The sequence below is a fragment of the Vigna unguiculata genome, chromosome 3, assembly GCF_004118075.2.
Source record: "Vigna unguiculata cultivar IT97K-499-35 chromosome 3, ASM411807v1, whole genome shotgun sequence".
NCBI classification, from domain to species: Eukaryota; Viridiplantae; Streptophyta; class Magnoliopsida; order Fabales; family Fabaceae; genus Vigna; species Vigna unguiculata.
In genome coordinates, this window is record NC_040281.1 from 11,722,407 (window position 1) to 11,746,200 (window position 23,794).

Genomic DNA, 23,794 nt, shown 5'->3' on the forward strand with positions numbered 1-23,794 from the left:
TAAAATTGGATAAAGTAATAAATTACTGACAATTTCCTTTATGATGTCCTTCATTTCTACAACATGAACATTTACTTCGTCTATTGAGATTTTGTTGATCCATTTCATTATTGATTCTATTAGTTGGTGGTCTTCCTCGTACTCTACGACGCATGTTTGGGTCTAGAATGAAATTTGATCCAGTGTATGTGGACCAATATTCTTTATTCTTAAACGGATAAAATTGTATTTCATATGCTTTGTTGATGTTGTAGAGGCTATAAACTATATGGATGTATGAGGTTAGATCTACATGGGAGAAAGAGCACACAGTTATTACGTTATGACAAGATAGTCGAAGAGCTTGAAAGTGACCACAATCACACCACCGATCATTTAATTTAACCGTAAAAAACATTGGTAGGCGATGATCATGTAGAGAAAACATCTCTTGAACTTCAAATTCATTATTTTCTCTTGAGTATCGACGAACTTGACACATTTTCGCTTGTTGTTGATTTTTTTTTCTAATAATAGCATTAATTTCCTCGGGATACTGGTGGCTTACCTTAACCGATAGTGATAAGAGGAAACTCATATAGAGTTTCTTGGTTAAATAGTACTTTCCAACAACTTCCATAGAATGCAAACAACAATGTTATTGCTCAATATGCGAGAGCGTACATACTAACATTGATTGGAAGCATTTTAATGCCAGACACGTCTACTGCAAGGGTACATGTGATGTGTCTACTTAAGCTAGCTGACTTGAATGTAGTCAATAATTATAGTTGGGGTCTGCAGTTTTGGCATGTCTATATTGTCGCCTAGATCATGGCATTCACCTAAGCCAAGAAAATATTGGTGGATGCATGATTTTGTTACAATGTTGGGCTTGGGAGAGGATCACTTCTATAGCTCCACAACTTGACCCTTTAAGTGATGAGGAAGTGTATGAAGGGGATGGTTTCCCCGTATGTAGAAGGTAAAAGCTAACTTTCTGCCAATTATTTCTTTTTTCTTCTGTTTGCCTTGTAATTTAACTTACTTGAAATTCATACACTTTTTAGGTGGATGAACCAAGCAGATCGGAGAAATGCTGGTTCTTTATCAGTTAGTGAATTTCACTTGAAATTTGATCAAATTCGTACAAGACAGGTAATAATTAAGTTAAGTAATTTTATTTTTCTAAATTTGAAACTAATGTCTAAATTTTTTTTCAGTTCTTATAGAGGCCTTATATTCGAAACGAAGTTCGTCAGTTGATTGTGGTCGACATCCTTGTAGTGGCTAGAGCAACAATCCCTATAATTGCTTCGCGACAGTCAAATTCCACAAGCAGATAGGGTCATGCGTTAATTTGGTTTAAGACAAAACATCCCGCCTAACCCAATTAACCTGGATCAAGTCCACTGGGATGACTTGAGGGGGAGAAGTGAAAGAGATTGGGTGGCACATCATCACCATTGGATTGCAATTTGGAATGACCGACAAAATCGGGTCATTCAAGGTACACCATTTAGCGGAAACGACCATTTGCGTGATGAAACACCCTACATGTAGTGGTATATAAACCACATTATCTGCTATATATCTCCAAATATGGAATCTTCTAACGATGAGGTTAGTTTTACTACAATGTCGTACATCTCTTTATTTTTATAGTATATGTCACAAGAACCTTCCCAACCTACTTCAAAACCCTACACTGGCCATGTCGAGTCTTCTCCAGATTTTATACATCATCCCCAACAATTTTTTGGATACTCGTCTATGGGTCACGGTCAAATGTTTGGACATTCATACCCTCAGTTTGACAACCCATCAAACACCCAATTCCAACATATCCCTTCCTCGTACGGTTTCTTCTAGCATCAATCAGATTATGGTGCTGATCCATCACAGATGTTTGGCATTTCAGCCATGACACCACCATCTGCCTATTATCCAGGATCTTCATCATCAATGCCATTTTATCCTTCGCCAATGACTTCTCAAACTCCCCAAACAACGGTTCACCATCCCCAATTTTCTCAAAGTCATCAATATGAAGATGATGATCATGATGAACCACACCAAGAACAACTACCAACATGACCAACCAGACCCAGAAGACGACCTCCACGTGGAATTGGAGGACACAGATGATTTTCTACTAACTTAGTTGTTGTATTTTAATTATTAATCAATGTTAAAATATATTAATTTAATGTTTATTTTTATTCTATTAATTTTTTTTTACTGTTTATTCTTCAAATAAGTTTAAACTAAAAAATAATCAAAATTCATTTATTACGGAAAAAAAATTGAAAAAGTGAAGTCGTTATGTATGATGACGACTTCATTTTTTCCTACAAAGAAAATGTTCTTCCAAAGGAAGACATCACCTTTTTAAAAAAAATAAAAAAATCGGTCGGAGGACGACAACTTCACCTCCAATGTCGTCCTCCTCTAACGACTTGACCTATTTTCGAAAAAAAAAGAAATACTGAACCTATTTATACAAATTCAACTTCCAATAAACTCCAAAATTAAAAAAAAAAAAAAAAAAACCGCATCTATATCCATTACCATCTAAAAGTTGGTACTATTTCACAAAAGCCGGTTCCTTTTCCTACCTCTGTTCAGGTTTCATCTAATAACTCTCACCATTGCCTACCACAGAAAGAATATTAAAGCCGAAAGAGAAACAAATTTCAGGAGGATTTCTATTCAGGTCTCCTCGAAGGCTTATTTTGTCTCGCTTCTACCAAGATCTCAATGCTTATTATTGTTTTCTGAGTTGGAAAGCCACATACTACAAAAGTAACAATAAATAACAGGTAAAACACCATTCGTGAATCAAACTATTAACACACAAATAACCAGAAAGGAAAAAGTTGAGAAAAAAGAAAAGAAAAATAACAGGAACAGTGACCGTGAGAAACCTATGAAAATCCCGAAACTGAGAAAATAAACCTATTAAACATAGAAGGCTATTATAGTACAAAAGATGTAGTGTAAGGATGACAAAGGCCCTGGCCCTGGACAGATTATATTATCTCGTACTCAATTCAAAGCTAAAATTTATTGTCATCCGTTCTTAAAATGGATCGGAACTCGGTTCGGTACGTTACAGGTTCAGGTTAGATTGGGTTGAAATTTTTTACAAGTTTCAATATAGATTATTTTTAATCCGACCTACCTAGAATTCAGCTCATCCAGATTGAACCCATGACAAGCCGTGTTGGTTCACCAACCCACAAATAAAGGGTCATAAAGTGTTTTTTTGGTTAAGTTTGGACTTTGTATTTTTGTAATTTTCGTTTGTATTTGAATTGTATTAAAGTTTATTTAGATTTTAATTAGAATTATAATTTAATTTTGATTGAAAAAATAAAAAAATTGTATTATTTTTAATTAAGTGAGTTCGTTAATCAACCCATTTAAGTCACCAACCTGTGATGGGTCGGGCGGGGTTCAAATTTTTTTGGCTTGCTAATAAGTGAGTCGGGCTAGGTTGACTCCTTAAGTGATCAACTCATGGTGATCAGATCAGATTATCTATTTTGACAACTCTATCCGCTTATATCTTATTCGGAGTTTTGAATTTTGATATAATTAATTATAATTATATTAAACAAATAATATTAAATTAATAATAATTTAAATTAAAAATTAAATTTTTTAAATTTCAATCTAAAAAATTAAGAAAATTAAATTATTATTATATTATAGTAAATTAAATATTTGTATACAATTAAAAGTAATACAATTACTTTTACAAGGATAAATTAGAAAATAAAAAATTACACAAAGTTTCATCAAAGCATTATTTTGAAATAAAAATAAATAATAAATAAAATATAAAAGAATAAATAAAATTTATCAAACAATTTGATTTATATGGAATAAGTTACTTAATAATTTACTTTAATAATTTAAAATAGATTGGACAAGACATATAAAATGGTTAGACTAGACTACTAGACGGATCGGATCATAGACCCGCACAAAAAATGTGTGGGACAAACATAGTATTTTAATCCATCTCGTATTGATTTAAATTTAAATGTTTCAAATCTTGTCACATCAAGATAACACATTATGTTGTTTCGGTCTTTTACTATTTTTAATAATTTAAAAATTATAAATTATAAAAGTATGAATTTCAATTATAAACAAACATTATTATTTGTACTAATTAAACAAAATAAAATTCTTGAAATTCTTATGAATATGGATTAACCTACTTTTTTAAAGATTAATTGTTGGATAGATCAAAACGGAGCAAACCTGTCTCCATTGCCATCTTTACGGTCATACTACCAATATCTATTTATATTTGGTACCCACTCATCTCTATAGTCAATTGTAATAATCAAATATTACTCATATATTTAGTCAATAAAAAAAAAATTCATCGACACAATTATTAGAAATGAAGTTCATGACATCTCTAAATATAATGAAAAATGAAAAAATTGAATAGAGAACTGGAATTGGAGATCTTACCACCGGAGCCACCGCATGGTCGAAATTAGGGTAAAGAAAGATTCACAGAGACGGGGAGAGGGAAAGAAAACACAGATTTATCCAAATACAGTTTAAAGGCGTGAATGACCTATTAAATAAAAGTTTAGGGTTTTTCGAACAATCTAGAACAGAATGGCAGACTAAATATAAGCCTTTTACTAATCAGAATCATAAACTAGTTAAAGATTTAAAATTTATATAAAACATCTTAAGAAAATCATAAAATGTGTATGAATGCATATCAGCAGTGTTACAGTGAATTTATTTTTAATAATTCTCCCCCAAATCGGACTGGACTTTGCTTGTGTTTACCCCCGAGTTTTTAGTCCTAAAATAATTATTTTTTAATTTTTAATTCAGAAAAGTGACTAATGTGAACTTTATATTTCATTTTCATTTCAATCAAGAATAGACAACACATTGATCTATGTATATTTCCACATATGGAAAATAAGAAATCAAGAAAAATTTCATTTTGTTGATTAAAGTAAAAAGTCATGTTCAAATATTTGAAAAATGATATCTTTATTTGAAGAAAATAATAGGAAAAATTATAGGGAGGGCAACCTCATCTTCATCGCCTACAACAATACCATCGCCGCCATATGTTTATAACACGTAATGGAAAAGAAAAAAAAAAACACGCAATCAACGGAATACGCAGAAGTCATTCCTTGTACCTTAAGATGGGATGCAACATTAACCAAGGAGAAACTTTCTCAAAAACTATTATTAAGAAATATTGCACATGTCCACAGTATAAAAACAGGAGTAAAAAAAAACACCATTGCCATCTATTTCTAGCTTGTTTCATATGGTCAATCTGCTAGACATCGAGTGAACAAAAATGAAAAAATTGCTACGTAGAAAACTAATCTACTCCGGTTATTATTTACGGAGCCTTGGTATATATAGATAACGCTATATGAGCACAAAATGGAACTTTGGATGAAAAATGCCCCAGCCAGCTCCAGCAGGAACTTTTTGTTACACAGCTCTCGCAGGAGAGTTCCAAACCTCAAAAACTGCATCAGCCATGGGATCAAAACCTGACGTGTATGGTCCTCCATTTCCATTGGTATCCATATTAGCATGTGAAGACCTTTCAGACTTGGTGTTCTTGGGAGAACCTTCATAATAGTCTCCCAAACTGCCAGTAGAATAAAGAGATGATGATGGCAATCCACGAATTTTAGGTAAGCTAGTAGCAGTTTCAGGCGAACTGTATCCCCTTTCAACTGTTTCAGCTTCTAGAGGAAGTTCATCTAAGTCCTGTTGAAAAGGAAACAGTATAATCAGAGACCAACCATATTTGCAACCACTGTAGATAAGCTCAAGGATTTCATAGAGAATATATATACACACACACATCTGAATGTCATGAGACGAAAGTGATTCTGCTGCAATGATAGATCAAATGCAAGAATGTTGCCAGCATCGAGTTACAACCCTAGTGAATGTCAAGCTTAACTATTCACAGAAAATCAAGGTTTCAAAGACAAACTCTAACAAAAAGCCAACAAATAGCTTTTTTCCAGGTGAAAAACAAATATCAATAGCTAGTTATGAATTTTGGATACGGACACGAAGATACGATTAAATTAAAAAACAGGATACGGGACACGACATATATATACATATTATTTTCAAACTTTTAATTAACACATTATCAACTAACACAAATGAATCTAATTTATCTATCTAATGTAAAAAAAAAGTGAAAAGTAGTGATCATATAATACTTTTCCCTTATTTTTACAATCATAATAAAAACTTATGTGATAAATTTACAAATCTATGGGTTTTTTAAAAAATCATTGAATTTGTGGCTATTAACATTGTATTAGAATCATGTCAAAATCATGTTAAAGACAAAAAAAATATCTTTCAAATTAGACACTTTATTAATACATGTCCTACGAGTATCCGACACGAGACACACCATTGATGAGGCATGTCTGGAGATAGCCACTTACTTGGATCAAAGAGAACCAATTATTTCCCATTGCAAATAAATAAATGTAAAGACTTCCTAATAGAGAACGGAACGACACACAATGGATCTGACCCCTCCCTGGACCCCACGCAAAAAGTGAGTTTTATATCCCAAGGCTGCCATTTTATTTTTAGTAGACCAATAATGTGAGCACCAGAGATGCTCATAAACATATTTCCACAGGAAATCACGCAGAAAAACTCTAAAAGAGAACCAAACTTAATCATATAAATTAATACAGAACTTCAGTTAGATAATCCTGATTAAAGCATTATAGGCACTCACTTTAAAAGCCTGTTGATAAGCTCGGAGAAGTTCTCGACAGTGTTTTCTTTTCTTGGCTATCTCATCAGGTTCCTGCAACAGCTCTTCAAACAGATCCTCCCTGGTTTAAATGTAACATCAGACAATATATATATAAATTCCAGAATAAATATGAATCAGTAGGCTATAACCACTATACAATACCTGTATAGTTTTTGAATAAAGACATTGTGCAGTTCTCTCTTTGTGTTGTTTACCTAGTTAAGAAAAGCTTGAAAAATTTAAACATGCTCAAATTATACAGAATACAGTAAAATAATGAATGTTACCAGTTAGAATATAGGAAAAGTTTCCTCACTAATATCAGTGTTATAAAAAATATAGAGCATATCTTAAGTAATAACTTAGAAGCAGTTTTCATATTTCATATATTTCCTTCTTGATTTGATGAGTGTTACCATTCAATTTCGTAAATATTAAACTAAATAAAATGAATTTATGCAAAAAAGAAAAATGGACATAAAATAACGAAATTTAAAGATACTAACAAATATTTTTTTTAAATATATTAAGCTAATAAGTATATATAAAACTATATAAACTAATAAAAAAATAAAAATAAAAATAAAAATAATTAAAATAGCTTTTTAAAGGAAAGAAATAAATAGAAAAAGTAAGAAAAATAATTTTTATAAATTTGTAGATGATTTTCCCTTTTTGTTTTTACAATAAAAATGATTTATTACACGTTGCCCAACTACACCCTACTCTTACTCCCACAAACCACACTCTCCACATTTCTCTCAACCACTACAACCACTTAATCCACTTAATCTTTTTGTTTTTTTATCTCATGCGCTTGTAAAAAGAGGGAGACAGACAAAGGAGGGGACTGAAAAAAAGAGAGCAATCACGCACCACTGTACCAAACACAAAAGAAAGGCACCTGGAAAACGCTTCTTGGAGAGCAAAAGTTATCAAACAGATAGGTCTGAAAAAAGGAGATTTTTTTTTTTCATGCGGTAACCAGAAACACACATAAAAAAGGGGCAACTAGAAGACTAAAAAAGAAGAGCAGAGGAGAGAACGTGAGACTGGGAGAGTAGGGACTGTGTTTGCCGTTAAAAGAGGTGCTTAAAGGTATGTCTTCCTTATTCCGGTTCTATCTAGTTTTTGTATGAAAAGATATGGTTTCATATATGAATTTAATGGCTTCCGTACTCATGCATGGGTTCAAATCAAACGCGTTCATCTTCACCGTGCGATAATATACTTTTACTGCTGTTCTGTTTTAACGTAAAATAAGTAGCTAAACACACCCATGCGCATTCTCAATCCGCAAACACTATTGCAATGGATGTCGAAGTCGTTGCCTTCTGCCACCACCTCCTAGATTCGACTCGGCTCCTTCCTACCGAATCGGAGCTCGAAGCGACCAAAGTGATCAAGTGCTCCGGGCAGCAGCCACCAGAGTCCTTTGTAGACAAATTACCACTGCCGAGGAGCGTTCCACACGGGCTGCGGGTTGCGGGTTTTCGCTCCTCGTCAAGCTCACGCCCCATGCATAGCAAAGCGCCCCGGATTAGAAAAATAACTTCGCTATAATCTTCGACTGGAAGCTCCGGGAGCCATGGCCACATCTTTCGTTTCAACCAAATGTTGGGTCTCATTCCCGTGGACAGTGGCCTCATGCTTTTCGTTTAGCTTGGAAGCCATGGCCACATCTTTCGTTTCAACCAAATTTTGGGTCTCATTCCCGTGGACAGTGACCTCATGCTTTTCGTTTAGCTTGCAAGGGTTCTATTCCCTCTCTTCTTATCTCCTAAAGCATGGAGAGTAATAGGCACTACTCAGGTTCTAGAATGTGTGATCAATTGATGGACTTTTTTTCCTCTCTGATTATTTGGCATGACCTTTTCTTCTTTCTTATTTTATTTGTCTATGTTTTGACATGTCTTTGATTATTTTTTCAAGTGTATCTAATATGGTTTTTTTGCAAGTACTTCGGTATGTAATAATATTTTAAATTATTTTATTATTATGAGTCTTAAACCTGCTCAATAATTATAATAATATTAAAAATTATTAATTATCATCTAAGGTTTTAACTTATTTGATAATTAAAATATTTATAATAATCTTTATTGATTATCATGTTTGTTCTCAAACTTCTAATTATCATGTTGCCTCGGACTGCTTGATAATAAAAACCTTTTTCTAATAATTTTCATTAATATTGACTCTTAGACTTACTTATAACCAAAACCTTTTTGTAATGATTTCCATTAATTATCATACAGCAGCAGGCCTATCACTGATTATATATATGATTTGTATCCCTATCAATTGGTGTTCTCTCACAGGTCCATCCCACATAGTTTCCCTCATCATACCATGACCGTGTTCAGTAAAAGGTAAATTCTGGGTGTGAAGTTTGGCAAGTTTTACACTGAGGATGAGCAGGAATAACAAAATTATCTACTATTATCCTGTTTGAAAATCAGTCAACAGTCTATATTAACAATCAAAGCAGTGGTGACCTTTCTTGCCATCAATGACCATTTTGATGGTTTGACTTTCTAACTTGTATCACATTAGTTTTATCTGTCCCTTAAGATGTCTAGTCGTGCCTACTCCGGTCACAAAGATGCAATCAGGCCCCATCTCCAATCTTTAATGCTATAGACCCATCTAAACTCTCAGACATTGTTGTCATGTGTTACATTTTTAGTTCGCTATCTTTTTGGTGTGAATAATTGTAGTGAGCTTAGAGGCTTAGTAAGCTCTAAATTGAGGGAGATTACAAAAAATCTAGAAAATATCTCGTAATATCATTATCATTAGCCAGTGAGAGAACATCTAAAAACAAGGAGCACTTTATCAACGGTTTATGAAACAAACCACGGAGGCTTAACAGTACATCTATACCCAAAAACTTACAGTAGACAAGACAACATAACATTTTTTGCTTATGTGGTCCTAACTATTTTCAAACTTAATCAATCACTTCAATTTCCAACCATGCAAAAGAAAAACCTGTGACCTTTGAGCATTAGACAAAAATAACTAGTGGGTTCTAAAACTATTTGTCTTGTCACACTCTATTTCCAATAATAGAAAAGATATGCATCAGATCTATGTATTTCATTCATTTAGTCAGATTACAGAACAGATCAGGAAATGGAAATAAATATGAATAAATATGTTTGCAACCACACAGATTGCATTCATCATGTGCAACATCTAATTAAAAAACAAATTTCCAAAGCCTAGAAAAAGAATATAACGTACCAGGAAGTGCATAATTGCTTTGGGGACAAGATCTTCAACATTCTTTCGGACAATCTCATAGTATGATTTCAAAAGCAACTTTGTTACTGTGATTTCAACAGTTTCTGTATCTGAATTGCTATCCAATGGCCTTAAGACGGGAGGGGGCTACAAAAACCAAAATACATCAATATAAATAATATATATATATATATATATATATATATATATTGATATTGAACCAGCTAAGAGGTGTCAACAACCATACCTCTCTCAAATGAATCATAGAGAATGACTGCCCATTATGGACTGGTTCAGTATGTGGTTTACTAGCAATATTTTCCTTCATGGACACACGATTATCACCTCCACTAAAAATGGATGAAATCCCCCAGCCAGATCCACTAATGGTTCCTGGAATACAATATCATGCATTATATAATTTCTAATGTATAATAAAAATGACGCTGGTTGATACATCAAAGCCACTTTGATTAAATAGAAAACAATTTACCAGATGTCACAACTTTCTCAACATCCGATGCAACATGAACACCCTGTTTTTTTTGAAAAAAAGAACTCCTTATAATGATTGAAAAAACAACAGAACAAGATAATAATCTAATATCCCATGTTTAGATTTCTCTGAAGTATTAACTACTGTAGAATATACATGTATTAGAAAAAGTCTAGTCAGTAACAGGATAAAATTACATATATACCTTATCAGCCGCTACTCCATTTGCATGTCTTGCAAAAATAGATCGAGTCTTCCCACTTTTATCAGAGGCTGGTGGTCCCTTCTCGGATTCCAGCCCATCCTACTTGAAATTACGAAGAGAATATTGAAACAAAAGATAGAAAAGCATTCACATCTAGCATGAAAAACAGAGCATATAATTGGATGAGAGGACATAATATGTACACCTTCGCGCTAGAAACTGGTAAAGCAACTCTAGAAGACCTAGTCTGTTGCACTGCAGCTTCGATAGCCTTGCTTCCACCAATAAAATTTGGGTGGGAAGTGTTTATGTAGTCCATCTGTAAATTGTAGCTTGAATGAGAAATCATGAACATGGAATTGAAGTTTCATCAGAGCGATTGATGTCGCGTTGATATTAATAAACAAAGTCTTGGTATGTTGATAAAATATATTATATAAATATAATAATGTTAAAAAAAAGATATAGTATAAGCATAGTTGGGATGACAATTAGCATAGTGAGTGATGCATTGGCACAGCCAATTTATTGAAATATATATATATATATATATATATATATATATATATATATATATGTCCAAGTCAATAAATTAATCCAGATATTTTAAAACAATTTATGAATTTTCTATAACTAAAGAATATTCACATAAATATAGCAGCAGAGTGGCACAATGCTGCCACAAGGCTTGAAATGTGGAGAAATTTCAGAAGTAAAAACCCCTTTTTTATGCTCCCCTCTTAAAAAAAATAGACTTTAAGTCTGACACAAACTCAACCAATTTGTAAGGTGAGATTTAGAATCTCCAACACACCCGCTCACACCAAGGCCTAGATATCTCAAGTGTGGAACTATATATTTTTGAGTGGTCCAACAATAACCCAATAGCAATTGGCACGATAGATTTAACAAATCTCATTAGGATAATATCTTAGAAAGTAGCTATTAAGTTTAATTCAATCTCATAAAATCAATTTTAAATGTAAGGTTTGCATGCACCTATATATTATAATTTGACCCCTCCGCCAAAAACAAACTGAGCTATCAAACCTTATATTTTGGATATTTTGTGATTTGACCTCTTTTTACACCTAAAACATACATAAAGGTTGTCTTAACACAACTTAAAGGTTGATGACCTCTGTTTGGATGAAAAATAGTAAGTATAACCTCTATTTCATTTGTAGCCACAGACACAATATATGGTCAACCCAATATATTATTACAATCTCACTACTTCTAAGTGTTCAGGCATCTTTGTTCAATGTTCCACCTTCATCTTTCAGTCTCTTCACACTAGGCATCATAAGATTCATAGCTCACACGTGATTGTTCTTTTTTATGTTTTTGTGTGGTGTTCTTTCTTCAAAATTCCCTAATTTGTATGTCTTTATTCTTTTATCCAACTCCCTTACCTTGGTCTCATTTCACATAACTGATGTGTTTGGTTTTATCTATTAATTCCCTCATTATTTTTGGTTCACTCTTATGTTCTTATTTCTCTTAAAAGTATTGGTCACGTATCTGTAATATTTATCATAGTGGTCATCCTTCTATCCAACTAAAGGATTTTGGGAGACAGCCACTCCACGTGACCAGGATAGATCACTATGGCGTATATAATTATTTTGTAGGATTTGTATTGTACAACCAAGTTCAGACTCCATAATCTTAGCAGCCAACTACATTTTTCAGCATCTTCTTAAAATAATTGCAGTAGGAAGAGCAAGTATACATTTATACATAAGAATTATCAAATAAATCAGATTTACGTGTACCTCCATTTCTATGACGTGTGTTATCATAGTCTCAGAAGGTTCTAGGCCTTCTCGTAAAAAGCTCCCAATAACTTCATCCATGCCCTTTCTCAAGAAAGGGAACCGCTGTAATTCAGTTGCCAAGCAGCGATGGCTGATCTGAAGAGAACAGATTTAAATTTAGATGTTTGAACCATATTGAACAAGGAAGCAGAATAGCAAGAGATAAAACCTTACCTTCACTAACTCGTCATATGTGAACCTAGCGCACTGAAGACTTGGATCCAATAGACGAGATATCTGCCTTCTCACAAGAACTTCAAATGGGACCTAATTACATGGAGATAATAAATAAAGAATTTTTTCAGTTGCCAAAAAAATTACACACTTGATAGGATAAGAATGTGGGTTCAACTAAGAAAATATCAGAATTGCGTTTCCCTAAGAGGGTGACAAGACCTGCCTCTGGAACAAACAGTGCAGATTTAGGTCCAGTTGCATTCTGTATGGCTGTGCGAATATCGTCATCAGTCAAACCTTCACATGGATCCACCTCCTGTAAGGGATCATCTAATTGAATTATAATAAGACAGGAGCTAGCTCTGAAGAAATGACTGGAGCCACATGATCATTAGGTGGTTCCATGGATTCAAAGTGTAAAACATATATTTTGCCTGTTGCCTAAAAAATCTACATTATATAAATGTTCTCATGTAAAATTAATATATTTTTCCACTTACTTGAAATAATTAATTAGATTTCAATTTATATACTTTATAGTTTGCTTAGATGGAATTAGATCATTAAAACAATATAAAAATGAAGATTTAGTTCAACACTATGCAGTGATCATGTGAAGCCAAACAAAACATTTTGCTTATTTAAAACTATTCCTTCAATCAAATTAGATTTGCTATTTATCAATATTATTTATAATAATAATTTTAAGAAACTTTAAATAAAACTGGGTATACAGAAAAGAAAGGCTATTATATATGTATACCTCTAAGCTTCTCACAAAGATAGATTGAAAAATGTAATGAATTCGTGCACCACCAAAGAGCTCAGATGTAGACATCTCCTCGTTCTTTCCCTCTACCATGGAGGAGAATGCTGTTTTCAATAAGCAAAAAAACAAGATGGTATGATCAAATTCGGAAGGTAGTTACAAGTGGAAACCATTCAACATATTCGAAAGAAATGGAACTAATTAACAGATGTAAAATTTGACAAAATAAGAAATCAGATACAAGGGATATAAGTACCATCACAGTATTTTGAAAGAATATTAAGGAGAAGAGCACCCTGTCCAGCCTATAGGAGATCAAGAATCATGGATAAAATTAGGTAAATGGCCAGCAAGAGTAGAAGCCAATCACTTTTTATTACAAAAAGTTATACAGTATATTTTAAGTTGGTAAATCATAGGGACACATGCCTTGGACTCTGTGATTTCTCCATAGCTTGCATTTTCCTTCGCAAGAGTGACTAGGGAAGCACTGATACGTGCTCTCAGCCCTGGTAATAAGGCCTTGATATGTTGCGCAAGAATCTGCAGGAGAATGGCAAGCAAATAGCATAAGACATGCTTAAGTTCAGGAACTGGAATCCTATAAGAATTCACAATAATTAGAACTTCCAGCGGGGAATTAGAACTTTTAAATATATAAGGTAGCAGAAAATCCAATTAAAGCCAGACAAGTAAAAGTAATATTAAAAGCTAATTTTCGTTTTCAACATTGCAAATTCTTTACCTTGTTCAATTTCTTTGCCAATTGAGGAACACCACAACTATCCGCCAATCCACTGTATATCTTGAATAGCATAAATTAAATCAGTATATAGACGTGATATGTTGAATACTATAAAGCAAAGGTAATTCCTTACAGGACGACTGCGGAAAAACTTCTCTTCAGCAACAAGAGCATCCTTTATACTTCGGTTCATTAAAATGTCCTTTTAGAGACGAAAACAAAAAACTAAATTTCAGCCTTGCATGTCAAACAACAGGCCAGTCAACCAATTCACAAGCGCATATTCATCAATGACTTGGGAGGACAACATCATTACCTCTTGACATCGATTCACAACACCCACGTAACCAAGTCGGAGGGGAATAACTTTTCCTAGCAACAGATTTCGCGCATCAGTACCTCTGTCCATGATATCCAACTAGAATCCAACCAACACAACACACCCCCAAATTCGTCAGCACACAGAAACACCTCAACAAAAATCACAACCACATTCATTCGTTATACTATACCTTCGTGATGACACCAATTGTCCTGTTCCCTGCAATAAAAGAAAGGCAAACGAAAAAAATTTCCAATCACCACCTAAAATCAAAGGGACACAAAAATGATCATCACTTTAGGCTCAAGGAACAAAAAGGCCACCATCAGGATCGGCAATTGCCGCCATCTGAAGAGCATCTGAATTAGCCAAATCGGAATTCGCCGGCGTAACCGCGAGAATAAGACAGGTTGGAGTTTTGATATAAGACATGATCATGGTTCTAATTCGAGCCTCAATATCCGAAGGCTGGTCACCGACGGGAACCTTGGTGAGGCCAGGGAGATCCACGAGCGTGATGTCTAGAACATTCGGCGAAAAAATCTTCAAACGTATTTGTTTATCAGAGACACCTTTGTTCCCTCCAGCTTCCCTATCAGTTTCAGCCTACTCAAGAAAGGAAAAGAACACACACACACAAAAATAAGACAGTGATACTTGAGTGATACATTCCAGAAAAATCAAATTCGAATTCAATTGGAATTAAAAGTGAACCTGAATTTCGGAGCGAATTTGGGAGAAATCGTGGAACTTGCGGCCAGGCAAGTGGAGGAACTCGCCGAACTCGTCCTGAGAGGGGTTGATTTGGACGAGTTGGAGAACAAGGGGGCGGCGCGTGCAGATGTCATTGCCGCGTGGGAGGAAGTCGCGGCCCACAAGGGCTTCGAGGACGCTGGACTTGCCGCTGCTTTGGCTGCCGACAACTGCCACCTGAGGGAGGTCAATGGAGTTGTGGCTCCCCACACGGCTGAAGATGTCCTGGAGCCGGTTCACCAGCGAGATCACCGACGAACCCAGAGGAGCGGCGGCAGCAACCGCCATCGCCAGATTGATTTCCGATATTAGAATACTGATCAACGAACTAACAAAACGTATTTGTGAGAGGGAAGCAATGAGTTGTGAACGGTGTTTGAATGAGAGGGGATTTTCTTGCGGATCAAGGTGGCGCCTGGGAAATCATAAGTTTTTAATTCTCAACTTATAATAATAACATACGGATTTGGTATCCACATTTTCTTAAAATTTTAAACATTAACTAACCATTTATTTAATTTAACCGCTTTTTATTTAATATTTTTTTTCTAAATTTAATTTAACCATTTTTGTTTAAGTGTCGAGGTCCATGATTTATTGCATATGAAGTATTTTTGGTTTAAAGTACGAAATTTCCTCAGGTTTTGTTTTTTAAAATCCATCTCAGATGAAAGGAGGAAATAGTATTTAAATTATTCTTAATTTCAATTCCTTAATTTCAATTTCTAAGCGATGTAATATTATTGAATATACCAAAATAAGCTCCTAAGTCGAGAATTAGGAGACTTTTCATGTGTGGCAATGAAGGATAAGATTTAGGAGTTTATCTAAGCATGACATCTCATACACCTTGTCCGGAGAGGTGATGGTGGAAGTTTTCGGAATAAGCTAAGAAGATTCGATGACAAAAGAGATTGCCGCAGGGACCACAACCAATATGATAGAACCAGGAAACACCAGCAATATAAGAGGAAAGGTGCAAAGAACCAAAACCCCCGTTGAGAAGGGTAATCAACTCCATCTCTGTAGGGTTCACAGGAGGAGGATCTTCAGCTTCAACCCAAAAAAAGGCAACCAAGGGCAATACAGTCGGTTAACATCGTCACCAGGTCGTCCAGACAGAGGATGCCTCCTATTACATTCATTGATCAGAAGCAAGATAATCCCATGGTCATAACGATTGAAATCAAGAACTTCGCGATCAAGAAATGTTGGTTGACCAAGGAAGTTTAGTTGACTTATATTGGAAGACATTTAAGAAGTTGGAGTTACCTAAAGATGTCATGCACTCATACAACGAGCAGATAATCGATTTTACAGATGAAAGGGTGAATACAAGAGGATTCATCGACTTATATACCACATTTAGGGAAGATGCCCATACCAAGATGATACCCATCATGTTTTTGGTTATGGATGCCAACATGTCTTACAATATTCTTTTGGGAAGACATTCCCTAAATCTCTTTTTGGTGTTATCGTGTCCACCCCACATCTAGCATTGAAGTTTCCATCAACATCTAGAGACATCATCACGATGCACGTTGATTAGAAGCCAACCCCGCGAGTTTTCAATTGCCAATCCCTCAACTTATGACTAACAACGTAGAAAAGGGTAAGTCAATTTGAAGATCTAGACATTAGGGTTGAACTAGTTGGGGACACAAAACACTTCATCCTCCAAGGAGGAAAGGATTTGAAGATGGGAACAACCCTGGGAGAAAAGGAGAAAATCATCGGCCATGTGCTTAATCAAAATGTAGATTTTTTTCAGGTGAACAACAACAGATATATCGAGAGTTGATTCAAGAATAACTTGCCACAAGCTATAAGTCTTTAAAGAAGCAAGGTTGGCATCACAAAAAAAAGAGGAAATTAAGAGAAGAGAGAAAAACAACAACAAATGTCATGGTTGACAAGCTGCTACAAGCAGAAGTTGTGTGAGAAGTGCACTGTACTACATTGCTTGCTAATGTTGTCCTAGTGAAGAAGCCATAATTGAAATGTGTAACCTAAAGAATGTAAATGAGGTACAATGCTTGATAGAAAATTAACGACCATATCTCATATCCTCTCGAGCAGAAAAAACTAAACCCATGGTAAAGTTACTAAAGAAGTCAACTAGATTCAATTGGGACAAAGTTTGTCAAACCAATTTTGAAAAAAACTTAAAAAAGAAATAAAAAATCACAAAATGACATGTAATATATATTATTCATGTTTAAATGGTATTAGTAAAAAAAACTAAATTAAACAAAATTGACAAAAATTAAAACCTATTCGAGAACAAAAACAAAATTTAGACTGATTTGACAAAATTTCACAAAAAGTTGAAACAAAAGATGTATTTTAACCAAAATACTAAATGAGTCTTTTTAAAAGTATAAAATATCAAGTTAAGACTTTTAAAATTCTGTTAAAAGACGACAATGAATTTTTAATATTCCAAATGAATTTTTATTTGATAATTTCATGTGGACAAACGTAATGAGGTAGGTATTCATCTTTTTATTCTGTCTCGCATCTAATTATACCTTTAGCTGAGTTACCACAAAAGAAGACAAAATCAAAGTTGAATACCGCAGAAGGTAAAAGAAAAACTGAACTATTCACATTATATATAAATCAAATCTGGTCACAAAGGGATGTACAGGAACTCATGTACGAAAACTGGAAGTCTACAATCATATAATTCACAGTGCTTCCAGAAATAGTTTGTCTATAAAACATAAACTATTCCTAGAAGTCCTCCAATGTTAGTTGAACCAGCAGTGTATATGCGTTTCCATTGGGAACAAAACTGCTGATTGCGCACAGAAACATCTTTAGATCACAACCAATATGTTCTCATGTTGGAATCATCAATATCAACCTGTATGTATCATGAACGTTAGTAAAGTTAATCAATCAGGAATGGTGACAAATCAATCAGTTGTAACATATACCTGTTCATCAAAACCAGCGGGAATCTCAAACTCAGTCCCAGAAGCATCAGCAAGATCCTCAAGAGTATCCTGTAAATCTCAAAAGTATATCATACCAATTGTCAAAGGAGTTCCTATCACCTCAACCCTTTTAACTTAACCATCTCAATGGTTGATTAAGGAAGGAAAAAGGAATACCTGCTCATGTAGACCAAGAGCATGATTCTCCACTTGGATGGACAAGTTGTCAGTAACTGATTCAGCAGTTCCGATGATAAACTGTAAACCCACAAAATTAAATTGAAGGACAATATTCAAAAGTTGAAAAGCTTTTAAGGTATATTGTTGATATAACACCATGAGTTCCATGCCATACAAGCTACTATGAACAAACCAATGGACTATGACCTAAAACACAATTTTAGTAGGGAATCAACTTAACAGTTAATCAAATTGCCAATTTTTGCATAATCTCATATAAGCAAATAGAGCAAATTTCTTCGTCATAGATTGAACCATAATTTAGATAAAACCTGCTCATTTGTCTTTTCAGGTGATCGTCTGGAATCTATTTGCACAGGCTTTGTTTCCTCGGGGCTTCCCTGATAAATTAAAAAATAAAAATTACAAATCCACAGCCAAGGAAACAGTGTCAGCATGAGGATCAGTGTTCCATCAGGCAAACAGTACTCAAAAGTGAACTAATTGATAATAATCAGCATCCACAAGCACAAGTTTGAAAAAAAAAAGCGTATGGACCCTCAGAAAACAATATACTGATATTAAAATCGAAGAGTTTTCATGCAGTTTAATAATCCTTTGTCGAAGTTTGGTAAACAAGGAAAGGGAACAGACCAGCAATGTTGCAAGATAAAAAAGTTAAAGAAACAGCTATACATGAACAAAATAAAGTTTTTATTAATTTGATAAAGAAATTTCAAAAATTCTAAATATTAGTACCTCTTTGTCTTGCTTGGCACAAGGATGTTCTGCTTCTGCTTTTGAAGGCTTTATATCAGCTGAAGTATCCTTAAAATAAAGAGAATATTGTTAGACTTGAAATTTCAAACATCTTTTGAGCAAAGATCATATCAGAATTTACAAATTGGAGACCACTGAGAGCTAAATTACAGGATAAAGTATTTCTTTAGATTTCAAGCAAGTAGACCTAACAAAAAAGGTTAAGGAATAGACACAAGCTATATCTGCATAGTATTTATTGTTCAATAATGTTGACTGCAATGCCAAAATTTTCATGTTGTCATCTCCTAACACCTCTTCTAATCATATTTCATCAATTGTATCATAATTAGATGCTTATATGTATTACATATTATACAGTAGACCAACTAATAACAAATATTTACTTTTATTTGTATGAAATTATGTGAAGAGAGTCTCTCCTCTAAACTGTGTCCTACCCATGAGTAACAGAGCAAGTTTGTCAAACCCCTTCACATCCTTAAGTTAATTCATATTTCCATTTGGATCATCTCATGTGCGGCCATCTCATGACCAAGCCATTTCAGCACAGGACAGTTTGTATACCTTTCTTATCATATAACAGGGTCATGTAAGTGCCCAAGAGGATCCAGATCCATCCTGCTTTTCACACAAACAGATCTAGGTGTTTTTAAAAGTGTGATGTAGACAATGGCTGGGAGGAACTTGTCTATCCGTTTTTAGTAAAGCATGAAGACAGTATATTTAAATCTTGGTTATTGACAATAGGAGAAAGTATGACAATGGAAGAAAAGAAATTGTTCCACGGCAATAAGAAAATTAAAAATACCAGTTCATTTTGTTCAAAAGCAATCCTTCCTGCTTTGGTGAGATCTCTCAGAGTTCCCTTCAAATCAATAAGGCATGAAAACAAAGATCAGTACTTGGGTAGATGGAAACATGAACCTTTTCAGTTGATACTTGGTAATAACCTATCCTCTCATGGCCACAACAATACAGACATGCAAAATAACCATCTTTCACAAAATTCCAGGACTATGATTAACAATGAGTTGATAACTGCAATAGATAAGATGTTAAATAGGCAGAACATTGTTATTATTGCTGAAACAGAAAGACAGAGCATCCTATAAATAAATCATCTTCAGGTTAACACAAAATCCTTGTTTTCAAATTATAATGATACTAAATGTGGCCATAAAGGACCCATTCACTTGTCGGAGATTCCAAAAGGTAGTATTGCTTTTCAGTTTTCCTGTCATTTTATCTGACAATGATACTAATGTGACCATAAAGGACCCATAAACTGATAATCACATTCAGAATGACTCAAGTCACTAAAGATGAAAGTCTAGGCATTAAGAGCAGACAAAAGGTTGAAAAGAAATCTTAAAAAAATATTGGTTTACTAAAGTTTGATGACATTCTAGTCAACAAAAGCTACAGTATTTAAGGTGTTTAAGCCATGGCCTTCAGGTAGTAAGCTACAAAAGGGAGACCAACATGTCATATCTGATTCTGGAAAGCAACACTTGCAACAATCAATAACAAGAAACGTAAGTCCCATGCTAAGCTAAAACAGATAGTAATTACTTTATTAGCCCACATAAGCCCACAGGCATTGCATAGAGATCTTGGACCTGCTGGTCCTCGACGCATAGCTGGAGTAGACTTCTCACTAATTCCACAATGCTGGCATCTACGTTCACTTAACAATGACAGAGGATAATCATATTAGAACCAATCCATTAAAGATTAAGAATTAAAGTTATTGAGTCCATCTATTCCAAACAAAAGGAATAACTACAAAACTCACGTAGATTCTGGGCCAGGAGTAGCATTGCTTGAATCCCAGTTTTCAGCATAAGATTTGTAGTCTTCCTTCAGTGATGCAAATTGTCCATTCTTTCGATGCATCCTATTAGATAACCAAGTATTGTCAATCCCAAGAAAACCAGCTTATACCATCTAGAGGACAAACAAAGCATATATGTATTATGGTCAAAACTAAAAATTCCATTCTTATTCTGAAAGCTAATGCTTTTGCAAGACAGACACAATACTAAAATACCAATCACCAATGCAAACTTCAAACACCATAAATGCTTGCATAAGAAACAGGGGTACGGGCATGAAGGGGATGTTACTTGTGAAGCACAGATGTGAGCCAGGTATTCACTAAATACCAAGTCAGCTCACAATTTTTGCTTAACAAAAAATAGTCTTAACAAATAGAGTAACTACAAGTAAACTTATACTTTCTTATATAAGCTAATTTTATAAATTGAATTATTAATAGAATGTTATGAATAGAGTGAAGCCTTTCATACTCACATTATAGGCTTTGAAACTTCACTTGAAATTTTTAATTCATCTTCTTAATAAAAAGGATTCAAAATTAGTAGTGAAACAATAATGTTAAGATCAAAGGAAAGAGAAAAATGACCCTGAGGGGCTCATTGACATCAAAATGAACTAAATTATATGACATAAAAATCACCAGGGAGAGATAAGTGTATCTTCTAAAATAAGAAATAATAATACAATTTAAGCACTTTTCATGGTAGAGGAGAGTAATTCACAGCAATAATAAGCACTTATTTTTCAACACTTTATGAAGGTCTGTACAGCAATTCATAATTAAAATGAAAAAATATGATACAAGAGTGTAAATAATTTTGGGGAAAAACAAAAATATGTTCAGAGTTTCTACTTCCCAACTACACTTGTCTACCTCTGGGCAACCTCTTTACGGCATGAGTATCGGATTTTCTTCTCAAAACATCTCTCTTTTCGTTTTTCACGAAACCTAACAAGCGAGGCAATTCTTCGGGAAAGCTTTGAACACCGGGAAGGATCATTTATTTCCTGGCATATAATAACAAGATTTAGAACACTTAATAAGTTTTAAAAAACCAGAGAAAAATATTTCAAAAGAAAAAGCAATTTCTGAAGAAATACCCTAATGTCCTGACTGATTTGCTGCAACGAAAAGTCTGAGGTGGGAACAGTATTTGGCGCCTCCTGCCCTCCCAACAGTAATAATACAGCCTGCACCTATATTTCATGCAAATAAAGGCAGTATCAATCTTAAAAAAATGTCCAATCATTTTATAGAACTGGTGTAAGTATGCCACAGTAGAGCACTTTTTTATAGTTAATCGGGAGTCACATCCAATCTAATTGAATAATTTAACAAGGGACAAGTAATCACTCATGACCATTTAAAAATTTGAAATTCACATTGAAGTTGGAGCATAGGTGTCATTCAAATATAAGAAAATGATCAGTTTTTTTTAATCAAGCAACTAAACCAATCATAGTGTCAATACAATACCAGAGGAGAAACCAACTAGCACTTTAATGAACATAAATGAACAAAAGATAAAAATTACAGCTAGCAAGGACCACTTGTCAAAGAATCCACATGACACACAACAATCAGGCCCAGCTCAAGACTCAACTCAAAATAACTCATTCATGGTTAAAAATGATTGTGTGTGGGAGGAAAATCCCGGTGAATAACTTTCTGATACAAAGAGAGAGCAGAAAGGAATGTATCTGTTTAACCCCTCCTCTTGAAGTTCTTCTCGTGGCTTTTCTAATTTCTTCTGTGCATGACAACAGAATCTGAAGATAATCAATAATACCATTACAGAGTTTTCATTAAAAGACAACTTGTTCTTCTTCTTTCAGCCTTGTTATACCATTACAAGTCCCAGAACCAAGAAAAGCAAGAAAACTGCATTCTACTAGTCCAGAACCGCATTAAGAAATCCCTCCACCACTCTATGCAAGACCTTAATCCATTTCAGAAAACACTGATTGGGTGTCACCTACACCTTCTGCAACAACTTCCCAATTTTTTTATTCTAATTCAACATAAAAATATCATCACCGGTGACATGACATTAACTAACAAATCGAAATCCACATGAATCAGTTTTTTTCCATTTTAATTTTTCCCTCAAAGATCTGTCAAACCAAATTCAAACCAAACACTTCAATCTCCAAATAGTGCCAAGTCTCCACACCAATCAATACAAGGCGTTGTTCTAATCAAATATAAAATCTGAGAGGGAATAAAGTGAACCTTTTGTGGGGTAACAGCAGGGAAAACATAAACTTCGCCCTCAAAAGAAATGGTGAGTTCACTGGTTCTGGCGTGCACAGCAGAGGAAGCATGGCCCAGTGGAGCAGCTGCTGCTTCTTCCCCTCCATCGGAACCATTGGCATAATGGAAAGCATCCACATGCATAGGAAGTGCAGCCACCGGCAGCGGCGGAGGGTGGTCTTCTCCGTTCTGGCTGCGATTATTCAGCGTATCCATTCGTGGAGCATCCCTAGCAGAAAAGTTTGGAAGTGTGTTTGGAAGGTTTGATAATAACCCTAAAAAGGAAGCAGAAGAAGAAGAAGAAGAGTGGGGTTGTGAGAGAATAGAGAGACAAAAGAAAGATTGAAGGAAAAGGGAGAGAGTATGGAAAAAGAATAGAAATGGGAAATATTTGATTAAGTTGTGTTTCCCAGACCAAACACAGCGCAGCCAGAGAAACAAAGACTCTAGCGCAGCAGAAT

The 23,794-nt window shown here is 34.5% G+C and overlaps 2 protein-coding genes across 2 annotated transcripts; both read right to left on the reverse strand.

Moving 5' to 3' along the window:
- Positions 1-5,193: 5,193 nt before the first annotated feature.
- LOC114178000 (dynamin-related protein 3A-like) lies at positions 5,194-15,781 on the reverse strand. The gene is made up of 20 exons (XM_028063659.1): positions 15,294-15,781; positions 14,903-15,185; positions 14,770-14,798; positions 14,574-14,675; positions 14,391-14,459; positions 14,258-14,317; positions 13,942-14,055; positions 13,769-13,817; positions 13,507-13,616; positions 12,967-13,059; positions 12,741-12,833; positions 12,525-12,662; positions 10,952-11,065; positions 10,747-10,845; positions 10,539-10,581; positions 10,293-10,438; positions 10,046-10,192; positions 6,959-7,011; positions 6,776-6,875; positions 5,194-5,766 (listed from the first exon to the last, which is right to left on the reverse strand). Exons 1-20 carry the CDS (start codon positions 15,618-15,620, stop codon positions 5,482-5,484), a joined length of 2,454 nt encoding a protein of 817 aa, XP_027919460.1. The 5' UTR covers positions 15,621-15,781; the 3' UTR covers positions 5,194-5,481.
- A 2,140-nt stretch (positions 15,782-17,921) lies between these two features.
- Positions 17,922-23,794, reverse strand: LOC114179838 (GATA transcription factor 19-like). Its single transcript, XM_028066308.1, has 11 exons — positions 23,313-23,794; positions 22,181-22,276; positions 21,954-22,087; positions 21,036-21,137; positions 20,813-20,927; positions 20,049-20,105; positions 19,217-19,285; positions 18,790-18,858; positions 18,455-18,535; positions 18,278-18,346; positions 17,922-18,204 (listed from the first exon to the last, which is right to left on the reverse strand). The coding sequence occupies exons 1-11, from the start codon at positions 23,547-23,549 to the stop codon at positions 18,163-18,165; spliced, it is 1,071 nt and encodes a 356-aa protein (XP_027922109.1). The 5' UTR covers positions 23,550-23,794; the 3' UTR covers positions 17,922-18,162.

Bases quoted from the DNA above. Each gene is read 5' to 3' on its own strand.
- LOC114179838 (XM_028066308.1), bottom strand. From the start codon at position 23,549: ATGGATACGCTGAATAATCGCAGCCAGAACGGAGAAGACCACCCTCCG. The intron at 22,088-22,180 runs GTATTTCTTCAG...ATTATATGCCAG, and splicing joins AAATCAGTCAGGACATTAGG to GAAATAAATGATCCTTCCCG. The intron at 18,347-18,454 runs GTATTCCTTTTT...TGAGATTTACAG, and splicing joins CTCTTGGTCTACATGAGCAG to GATACTCTTGAGGATCTTGC.
- LOC114178000 (XM_028063659.1), bottom strand. From the start codon at position 15,620: ATGGCGGTTGCTGCCGCCGCTCCTCTGGGTTCGTCGGTGATCTCGCTG. The intron at 15,186-15,293 runs GTTCACTTTTAA...TTTCTTGAGTAG, and splicing joins AAATTCGCTCCGAAATTCAG to GCTGAAACTGATAGGGAAGC. The intron at 13,060-13,506 runs GTATACATATAT...GATCCCTTACAG, and splicing joins TCTTTGTGAGAAGCTTAGAG to GAGGTGGATCCATGTGAAGG.